The sequence below is a fragment of the Magallana gigas genome, chromosome 9 (genome assembly GCF_963853765.1).
Source record: "Magallana gigas chromosome 9, xbMagGiga1.1, whole genome shotgun sequence".
Lineage (NCBI taxonomy): Eukaryota > Metazoa > Mollusca > Bivalvia > Ostreida > Ostreidae > Magallana > Magallana gigas.
In genome coordinates, this window is record NC_088861.1 from 47,326,870 (window position 1) to 47,338,075 (window position 11,206).

Below are 11,206 nucleotides of genomic sequence, written 5' to 3' on the forward strand. Positions count from 1 at the left end.
TGTAATTAATGGTCATGACTATTTTTATACGAATTACAGAGAAAAATATATTTTACGCTGTTACATTATCCCTTGTCATTGCCGTATTTATGTCTTCAATTTCTCATGAAATTAGTTTACAAGAAAAACGTCTAAGAGATGGTGTTTCGTGAATGAATGCAAACAATTTGGTACATCTTTTCTTCATGATTAAAAGTTTGAGATATCTTTCACACAAAAAAGCTTTGCACTGGTCTTTACGAATGTGGTCTTCGTTTTCTTTGTTGGATAATAGATGTCTTTTAATCAAGGTATCTTGTTTTTACTCAAAATCTAGGTTTTCTTTTAATTCTCTGACAATGAGTTCAGCTGTGTCATTTGAAAAGCAAGGTTTAAAAGCATGGTAAATAAGTTTTATTGTTAAAATGATAGATCATATCTTGGTATACTGCTTACAATCAAATGTGTTGCAATGCAGTCACTTATCTTGAAAGTTCTTTTGGAAACAAAAGAACATTGTTTTGCCTCGGACTAGAATGTCGCGACGTCATTGGATGAAACGCGTCACGTGGGTGCCTTACAAATTTCTTTAAAAGGCAAGCGTCAAAATGTATAGCGCAACATGGCGGACGTAACGTTATTTGAACTGATTTTCTACACAAACGTTTGTTTACATATCAAACTTTAGGTCCTCGACAAAACAAAACACTTATTAGGTTTGTTACTGACTGTTTAAAGAAATTTGTTTTGCCTCGGACTAGAATGTCTCGACGTCATTGGATGAATCGCGTCACGTGATTGCCTTATAAATTTCTTTAAACGGCGGGCGTCAAAATTTATACGGCAACATGGCGGACGTAACGTTATTTGAGCTGATTTTTAACACAAACGTTCAACCATACCTTTAATTTTTAAGCCCCAAAATATTTAGAGTGACCCCCCTTTGCCCGTGACGTAATAAAACGATCCTCTATACAATGGCATCCCGGTTTGCACAGACGACTGACGAGAAAGGTACTAAATTCGAAAATAAGCCTATGAATTTAATTGTTATGTATTATCTTTTGTTGTTTTGGCCTACATATCAAACTTTAGGTCCTCGACAAAACAAAACACTTATTAGGTTTGTTACTGACTGTTTACAGAAATTTGTGATGTCGGTAAAGTCCATAGAAGGCTCGGCTCCGCCTCGCCTTCTGTGGACTTTACCGACCCCACAAATTTCTGTAAACAGTCAGTAACAAACCTAATAAGTAATATTGTGGGGTCGGTAAAGTCCATAGAAGGCTCGGCTCCGCCTCGCCTTCTATGGACTTTACCGACCCCACAAATTTCTTTAAACAGTCAGTAACAAACCTAATAAGTAATATTGTTTTGCCTCGGACTAGAATGTCACGACGTCATTGGATGAAACGCGTTGTTCTGCCCCAATAAAAGTCGGACTCACAAGTGTCGGTGAAATCAGTTTATTTGGGAGACAGATAACCGTCTCAGACGACGGTAAAAAGCTGTAACAAAAAAAATGTAACAATCAATGACTGGTACAGGTTTCCATACAAAAAATATTAGGACAGAGTTTGCAATTAGATTATGAAACCTTACACATATGATTTAAACAGTTGAATTCAGTCTATTCATATGATAAACAGCAAGTTAAAGTAAATTAATCAACTGCAACTCGAAATTAAATGACCAGAAATATGATGGACAAAATGGCGCCCCATACACCGAGCACATGGTAAACATAAAATACAAGATTTCAAGAATATGCATCGCTTAGCATTACTGACATGAAACATACAGATAATTCACATAAAAATATGTTGAAATAACCTAGTTTACAAATGTCAAAAGACTTACACTGTGGATTACAAGCCTCGATACAGAGAATCAGAGTTGTGCATACATCGAGTATGGCGCGGTTTTCCAACATAAAAAATTAAGTCGTACGACAAATCTTTCGTAACAAAAAATAAAATGTACACGAAACATGACACTCCCCGTCTGATATATAAAATTATATCACACAAGATTTGAATACAATTTAGTACAGAAAACATTCAGTTCTCCAATAATAAAATGAGTTCCGTCACTGGTCTGACGTAAGAGGTGGTCTTGCCGTCCTTGCTGACACGTACTTCAACCTTGCGAACCAAGTTGTCCTTGCCAGGAAACGTTGCAGTAATGCGTCCAAGCGGCCAGTTGTTGCGATGGGTTTCGACATCCTTTAACAACACTATGTCACCAACGCTAATGTTACGTTGACCATGATGCCACTTCTTACGCGCTTGCAAGGTATGCAGGTATTCCTTCTTCCATTTGTCCCAGAACATCTTGGCGAGGTGCTGTACTCTCTTCCACTGTACCTTGAAGAGGTCCTTAGCAGTTGTGTCGCATACAGCTTCGGTCGGTACATCCGTCTTCTGAGTAAGCAAAATGCTTGGGGTAAGGACAAAAGGCGAGTCTGGATCTGACGAAACGGCGGTAAGTGGGCGAGAATTTATGATCGCACTTGCCTCGGCCAGAAAGGTGGTAAGTACCTCGTGCGTAAGACCCTGTGCTGAATGATCCTTCAACATGTTGTCCAATATGCGCCGTGTCAACCCTATCATGCGCTCCCAAGCTCCACCCATATGGGATGCATGGGGCGGGTTGAAAATCCAGGTTGTCCCCCGAGAGTGCAGGAAATCCTTGACCTGACGATCTTCCACGTTGATTGCGTCGATCTGTAGAGGGTCGGTAGCGCCAACAAAGTTGGTTCCTCTGTCGGAACGGTACTCCTTTGCCTGTCCTCGTATGGCTGTAAAGCGCTTCAGGGCATTGATGAAGGATGATGCGGACATCTCCTCTACTACCTCGACATGGACTGCGCGTGTCACCAGACATGTGAACAGTGCTGCCCATCGTTTGCCGTTGGCTGGAACTCCCCGAGTGCGACGAGTCACGACGTCCCAGGGCCCAAAGATATCTACTCCCACCGAAGTGAACGGTGGCTCTCCTGGCAGTATGCGGTCTGTAGGCAAGTCAGACATCTTCTGGGTTGCGAAGCTCCCACGTTGTCGCCGACAAGTAACACACTTGTGAATGAGGGACGAAACAAGGCGCTTGCAGCCGGTGACCCAGAACCCACAGGACCTGACCTTTCCCTCCGTAAAGTGGCGCCCTTGGTGTTGCACCAGTTGATGGTACTTGCGTACAAGTAAGGTCGCAATGTGATGCTTCCCCGGTATCAGTATAGGGTTCTTGCAGACAGTCGCATCGTTGAGATGTCTTAAGCGTCCACCAACTCTAACAATACCATCGTCGTCGAGGAACGGACTCAATGCAAGAATGCTGCTATTCTTCGGCAATGGTTGTTTGGACCTCAGACAGTAAATCTCCTCACAATAGACTTCTCTTTGCACTGTCTTGATAATGTAGTTTTCTGCTCTTTGAGAGTAGTCTATGGACTTCGGTAAAATCTGTGATTTACCTCCCTTTCTGCTTATGATGAATCGCTGGAGCAGGGCGATACCCTCGACCAATCTGTCCCAGCTGGAAAATCTCTCATATCTCTGAGTTCCAAGCATAGGTTCACACTCAGTCTTCAAACATACAGGTCTGACTTCTCTGTCTGACAGAGGTTCCTGTAGGGGAAACCCTTCTGCCTTGGTTTCGTCGTCAATGCGCTGCAGGTGAGTAGTTCCTCTAAGCCAAGCACACTCTCCAATGTCCTTAGGAACTACGCCTCTAGTGCCCTCGTCAGCAGGGTTGAGGTGTGTCGGCACAAAGTTCCACTGCGACGGCTCACTAAGGCTTCTGATTTTCTCGACCCTGTTGGAGACGTAAATAAAAAATCGTCTCTTATCATTGTGGATATACCCCAATACCACACGACTGTCGGAAAAATACTTCACCGAGTCGAACATTATGTCCATGTGATCCATGACTATCTGCGATATCTCAATGGCTAGAACAGCTGCACAAAGCTCTAAACGGGGTATGGTATGGCCTGATACTGGTGCCACTTTAGACTTCCCTAGTAGAAATCCAGTCATCGCAGAGCCATCTTCGTAGTACACCTTCATGTAAGAAACGGCAGCTATGGCTTTCTCTGACGCGTCCGCATATGTCCACAGTTCCTTTCTTACTGCCTTGCTAAGATGTACCACGGTTGTTCTGGGTATGTGGATCTTCTCCAACTCCTTCAGAGATGAACTCCACTCTTCCCAGCTTGCCAGAATATGGTCCGGCAGCGGCTCATCCCAGTCTGAGGTACAGGTCACTACGTCTCTAAGAATGAGTTTCCCGCTGATGATAACAGGTGAGAGAAAGCCTAATGGATCGAAGAGGCTGTTCACTGTCGACAGTACACCTCTGCGTGTTGTGGGCTTGTCATCAGTAGAGATGCGGAACTCGAACATATCACTCGACAAGTTCCATCGCATACCAAGACTCCGTTGCACGAGCTGGTCCTCATCAAGGTTCAGGTCGTAGATGTCCTGTGCTAAGTCTCGTGGCTCAAACGCCTTCATGACATCCGCGCTGTTTGATGCGAACTTGTGGAGCCTTAGGTTCCCGTATTGCTTCAATGCGTCCTGGGTTCTGCACATCAGGTCTACTGCTTCTTGGCTTGTTGAGCATGATGTCAGACCATCATCAACGTAGAAGTTCCTCTTGATGAACTCCTTGACATCAGGTCCATGGCTTTCCTCAGATAGTTCTGAGATCTTCCTGAGGCCCAGTGTCGCTATGGCCGGAGAAGGACTATTACCAAAAACGTGGACCTTCATTCGGAATTCTGTTAGTTCCGTTCCGATCTCGTTGTCCTTGTACCAAAGGAAGCTGAGAAAGTCTCTGTGCTCTTCTCTGACGGTGAAGCAGTGAAACATGTGCTGCACGTCTGCTACGACAGCAATCATCTCCTTCCTGAAACGAAGCAACACTCCAAGCAAGCTGTTGGTGAGGTTCGGGCCAGACAGCAGTTGGTCGTTCAAAGAGGTTCCCTTGAACTTCGCAGAGGAATCAAATACGCCCCGGATCTGGTGAGGTTTCTGAGGGTGGTAGACCCCGAAGAGAGGAAGAAACCACTGCTCCTGCGTTGACTTGGAAGTGGGTGCTTTCTCAGCATGATCGTTGTCGAACAGCTTTGTCATAAAGGTCGCAAAGTGTTCCTTCTTTACTGGATCTCTCTTGAGACTTGCGTCCAAGGCTCGTGCACGTCTCAATGCAACCTCATAGTTGTTTGGTAGTCGTAATCTTGGTTGGCGGAAGGGTAGGGGAGCTACCCACTTTCCATCCTCACCTATCAATAGTTCTTTGTTCATGATGTCCATAAACATCCTATCTTCCACTGATGATCCCACTTTGTTATCATCTGGTGTGCGTCTGAATAAGTGTTCATCAGATGAAGTGTCAGATACCCGTAATCTGTTTGTCACATCTCTGGTTGGAAGCTTCTCTCTCACGGATAAGTACTGGGCACATGGTTCAAGAATAGTTCCACGTCCGCTGTCCGTGATGAAGGTCTTGTACACATTCGCAGCTCTTGGTCTGTGTTGTCCAGACAAGCATGTGTCGCCGATGATCGTCCAACCAAGGGGTGACCTCTGTGCAAATGGTTCGTGGTCACGTCCTATGCGCTGCTCAAGAACATGGTGGACTTGAGGAAGGTCTCTTCCTATCAGCAACAGAATTTTTCTTGAAGCGTCAATGGGTAGGATGTCGCCGGCTATATCCCGCATGTGCTTGTGCTGAAGAGCAACGTCAGGTGTAGGGATCTCTTGGTAGTTGTTCGGTATTTCATCACACTCTAACGTGCACGGCAAGGGTAGTCTGGTCTCACCCCTGGCTGATTCAATATAGAGTCCTGAGGCAGTTCTCCCGAAGGTTGTCACTTGTCCAGAACATGACGTCATCAGGTAAGGTATTGTCTCTGTATTGATGTTCAGCAAGTCAAACAATTCCTTCTTAGCCAAGGTCTTGTTACTCTGGTCGTCAAGCATAGCATACAGAGAGACAGTTCTTCCATCATAGGTGACAGTCGCGGGAACAATTCTTGCACAAGATTTTCCCTTAAATTCCTTCCCTACTTCTGTGCAGTTGCTGTTTATGGTTGTGACGTGCTGTTCTTTTGTTACTTGCTGACGCCTAGGAGCCTCCTCCCCGCCATGAACTGATGAGGCCCTTCCAGTGGTAGGAGCTGGTGACGAATCAACATGGAGAGACGTAGTGTGGAACTCACTTCCGCATTCCTTGCACATGATGGCCTCTTTACAGTCTTGTTTCCTATGACTTGCGGAACAACACCGAAAACAGAGTCTGTGTTCACGGAGCAACTTCATACGTTCTTCAATAGGCTTGGCCTTAAACACTCGACAGTTATTGACACTGTGTTTAACACCCGGACCGGTGTGAATTATACACACATCAAGCTTCGGCTCGTTCAGATTTCCGGATCCTGTTGGTTGATACACTGTGGTTTTCTTCGTGTTCACTCTTCCCCTTGGAACGTTCATAGGCTGCTTTTCGTTGTGGTTAGCGTCAGTGTGATACGCAAAACTTGGGTCGTTTTTCACTCTGCTCATCTCCTTCATGAAGTCAACAAACACACCAAAGGGTGGAAACACAGTCTGATGTTCAAGCTTGTACTTCATGGCTCTGTTGGTCCATTTCTCCTGCAGGCCATACGGAAGTTTTGAAATGATGGGTCTAATCCCTGAGGATGAGTCTAGATAGGCCAACATTGCACTGTACTTCGGATCCTCCTTCAAAAACTTCATCTCCATAAGAATGTCTGACAGATCGTAAAGTTTTTGATGATCTCTGTTGCCAAGCTTTGGGAAACTCAACAGTTTGGCTCTTACGGATGCTTCCACATGTTCTGGTGCACCATAGCGCTCATCCAACCTTTCCCAAAGTCTTCTTAGTCCTCTTGAGATGTCGAAGATGTTGGATGTCCTCATGCTTGTTGCGTGCTTCTTAGATTCCGGACCTAAGTACTTGATAAGAAGGTCCATCTGCTCGGAGTCCAAGACTTGAAGCTCATTCACTACACACATAAAGCTGTGTTTCCAGGCACTGTATGATTCTGGTCTATCGTCAAAGTGAGTAAGTCTGGAGAATAGCAAGTCCTTCCTCAGGAGGAATCGGGTAACATCAGTTACTTGTGGTCCCTGATCAGTCACAAGTGGTGATAAGGGGTGTGAGGCAGCCACATACGGTTGTGCGACAGGCACGTGAGGGTGTGCGGTAGGCACGTGAGGGTGTGCGGCAGGCACATGAGGCTGTGCGGCAGGCATGGATGGCTGTGCGGCAGGCACGTGAGGTTGTGCGGCAGGCACGTGAGGTTGTGCGGCAGGCACGTGAGGCTGTGCGGCAGGCACGTGAGGCTGTGCGGCAGGCACGTGAGGTTGTGCGGCAGGCACGTAAGGTTGTGCGGCAGGCACGTGAGGTTGTGCGGCAGGCACGTGAGGTTGTGCGGCAGGCACATAAGGTTGTGCGGCAGGCACGTTGGGCTGTGGGGCAGGCACATAAGGCTGTGCGGCACGCACATAAGGCTGTGCAGTAGGCACGTACGGTTGTGCGACAGGCATGGACGGCTGTGTGTCAGGAACCAAAGGCTGTGCTGCAGGTACATAGGGTTGTGCATCCGGGTCAAGTTGAGTCGGATCGGAAGTACCGGTCAGTAGTCCTGGCGATGCAGAAGGTTGACGTGGAGTGGATTGATCCTGTCCTGGTTTAAAGTTGCTGACTTCGCCTAAGGAACTCGTTCGTCTCTTCATAGGTGACATCTGTATCATGGTCGATTCAAAGGCTTGACAATCAGCTTCAGCTTCTGCAGCCTCTCTCTCGAGATGTAGCATTTCCATTGCAGCATCGAGTTCCACTCGTTGTTTCCTGAGCTCCAATTCTCTGGCGGTGTATGCCATCCTAGCCTTTGCTCGGCTTACATCAGCCCTCTTCTTCGCTAAGATGTCGGCAAAGGAGTCCTCATCCTGATAGTACTCTTCCTGATACTCCTCTTCATCTTGTGTGACGTACTGCCTCTTGCCATCAGTCGTCTGTGATTCCCGGGCATCCTCTGTAGGGTCAGGAGTGACCTGGGTGCCCTCTGTTGAGTCGGGAGTGATCTGCTCTGCTGAGGTAGACATCCTAGTCTTTTTACTGTTCTGCCCCAATAAAAGTCGGACTCACAAGTGTCGGTGAAATCAGTTTATTTGGGAGACAGATAACCGTCTCAGACGACGGTAAAAAGCTGTAACAAAAAAAATGTAACAATCAATGACTGGTACAGGTTTCCATACAAAAAATATTAGGACAGAGTTTGCAATTAGATTATGAAACCTTACACATATGATTTAAACAGTTGAATTCAGTCTATTCATATGATAAACAGCAAGTTAAAGTAAATTAATCAACTGCAACTCGAAATTAAATGACCAGAAATATGATGGACAAAATGGCGCCCCATACACCGAGCACATGGTAAACATAAAATACAAGATTTCAAGAATATGCATCGCTTAGCATTACTGACATGAAACATACAGATAATTCACATAAAAATATGTTGAAATAACCTAGTTTACAAATGTCAAAAGACTTACACTGTGGATTACAAGCCTCGATACAGAGAATCAGAGTTGTGCATACATCGAGTATGGCGCGGTTTTCCAACATAAAAAATTAAGTCGTACGACAAATCTTTCGTAACAAAAAATAAAATGTACACGAAACATGACACGCGTCACGTGGCTGCCTTACAAATTTCTTTAAAAGGCAAGCGTCAAAATGTATAGCGCAACATGGCGGACGTAACGTTATTTGAACTGATTTTCTACACAAACGTTTGTTTACATATCAAACTTTAGGTCCTCGACAAAACAAAACACTTATTAGGTTTGTTACTGACTGTTTAAAGAAATTTGTGGGGTCGGTAAAGTCCATAGAAGGCGAGGCTCCGCCTCGCCTTCTATGGACTTTACCGACCCCACAAATTTCTTTAAACAGTCAGTAACAAACCTAATAAGTAATATTGTGTAGTATTATTTTTTATCGATTTTTTTAAAATGGAAAACAGTGGGGAAAAATCACAATTATTCTAATTGTTTCTTCCGAAATCTGCTTGAAAATAATATCAAAAAAAAATTCAGCAAACCACAACTATACAATGAATAAAATATTAATATTTGAATTAAAATCTAAATTGCCATCGAAAAAAGTTACCTTGTGGCATGACTATAGACGAAAACAACAACCTACAAGAAATCCAAAAAATGTTTCTTATGTGTTAAATTGTGAAATCATAAATTACGGCAAGTAATGCCAGAGCGAAAAAACTGTAAAGTTTATGTACATATTTTGTTATTGAACATATTTTGTTATTGAACATGACTGTGAGGATGTGTGATTATGCATCCTGATGAACTTACATAAATCAACAGAACAAGTATGAAATTTTTAACAAAATATTTAATAACAAAATAAAATAAAATTAAACAGAAAATTCAACGAGAAAAAACCAAACAAACAAAAATATACAAATTAAATAATGAAAAGAAGGAAAAAGTCTATTTAGTCAGCCCGGCTCCGGTGCACGTGGTGTTGAAAAACCCTCAGGTGAACACGTGGTTACAGTCAGGTTTAGGTATATCGGCAACCACCAGAACTAAGTTGAAGTACATGTAGAAAGTTCACATGCTGCACGGGTCTATCGAGGCTTCATTAGACGCAAGTTTCCCTTGGAAATGTAAATAACCCATGGCCTCTTCCACGCTGATTGGAGGTTTCTTTCAATAAACTCAATATGTAGAATATAAGTTTTTAAATGACACAAATTATATAAATATCAAACTTTCACAATGTTAAGTTAAAGCACGTATCTGCATTGACGATTATAAATTGGTAAAACTGCGAGGATCACCCTCAGGTATAAATTCATAAGTAGTTTTAGAGATGTGTCGAAAGGGCCGCCGTAGTTCACTCACTCACTGTAGAACAGCGGTCTCTATAAATTATCCCATGAAAATGGAAACGGCTTCTCATAAATACAGGAGCCGGAAATATTTCAGCACCCAAGAACCCTCCTTCCCTGACAGGTATTGACGTTCTGTAGGGACGGGGAAATTTACAGCAAAACAAGGCAGAAAAGACCCTGATAAAATGAACAAAAAGAAAAACATACTACCGAAAACCTATTCAAACACGTGTGGTTAAAACGTACAAAAATGGGTTGTTTAAATACCTGATGTTTTTCTAAAACAGGCCCCTGAGCACTAGACGGGATGACGACCACGTCTATCGGCTGATGTTCCCGGGTACTACCCGTGCATACTTTTACCAACTATTTAAGGTATCAACGAGGGGCTCCCCACAGGATTGATATGTTACCACGGTAACCAAGGGTCAAAGTATTAAAACAAGGGGCTCTCCAAAGGATAAACCGGAAGGGTGAACCAAGGGGAATTACAGTTATACACAACGAATTTTAGTTTGTTACAATGACCTTCTCGAATAGTACAAACTAAAATCAACTGCCACCGCAGAGCTGGGATGTTGCACATGTTCTGACAATGTCGATGACTTTTTTAATTACACGTACATAAATAGAATATATGTTATATGATTTTACGTTACGTTACAAAACGTTTCTTGCTATAAAATAAAGAAGCTTTGTAAAAACAACAATGTATTTTGCTATTACAACCTATACATCTTGTATATACTAAACGATATCTACTTAAATCCATTTCAAAGATATGACCTCATATCTAAATGTGCATGAAGTTTGCGTAATATTTAGTAAACACACATACATTTTGATAGCATCACTCATTGTTTAAATACAGTTATATATAATTAATGTTTCATATGTTGTGTACAAATTCATACCATTCTTTGCTAAGTGAATGTTCTTGCAAGAATTCTTTTTATTGTAAGATGGAATATCGATTATTTGAAAAAAAAATTTTTTTTTTTTTTTTAAAATCCCGTTTTAATTCACACATTTTGAAAAAAAATGATAGCAAATCAACCCAGTTGTTTTACATTAAATTAAAAAAAATATTGGCTATTGTTTTTTCCTATTTAAACGACCACTGCAAACACTAACATACATGTCATTTTTTCTACTTCAAGCAGCATTTTTCTTGAATTCTTCTTTTTTTAGTCAATGAAACGAATCCAGATATCGCAGTTGGTGTTAGAAAAATACACAGAATTCCTGATTGTGTAAATAATACCCATG

The 11,206-nt window shown here is 42.9% G+C and overlaps 1 protein-coding gene across 2 annotated transcripts; it reads right to left on the reverse strand.

Annotated features, from left to right (window-relative positions):
* Positions 1–1,429: 1,429 nt before the first annotated feature.
* Positions 1,430–8,702, reverse strand: LOC117689178 (uncharacterized). 2 transcript variants are annotated; one of them, XR_004601476.2, is made up of 2 exons: positions 1,840–8,702; positions 1,430–1,487 (listed from the first exon to the last, which is right to left on the reverse strand). XR_004601476.2 is itself a non-coding variant. In XM_066070816.1 (2 exons), exon 2 carries the CDS (start codon positions 8,109–8,111, stop codon positions 2,040–2,042), a length of 6,072 nt encoding a protein of 2,023 aa, XP_065926888.1. In that variant the 5' UTR covers positions 8,112–8,215; positions 8,568–8,702; the 3' UTR covers positions 1,430–2,039. The 2 variants fall into 2 exon arrangements, 1 of the variants encoding a protein (XP_065926888.1); XM_066070816.1 differs by having other exon boundaries at positions 1,430–8,215; positions 8,568–8,702.
* Between the last annotated feature and the right edge of the window lie 2,504 nt (positions 8,703–11,206).

Excerpts from the sequence above, each read along its gene's own strand:
- LOC117689178 (XM_066070816.1), bottom strand. The coding sequence starts at position 8,111 with ATGTCTACCTCAGCAGAGCAGATCACTCCCGACTCAACAGAGGGCACC.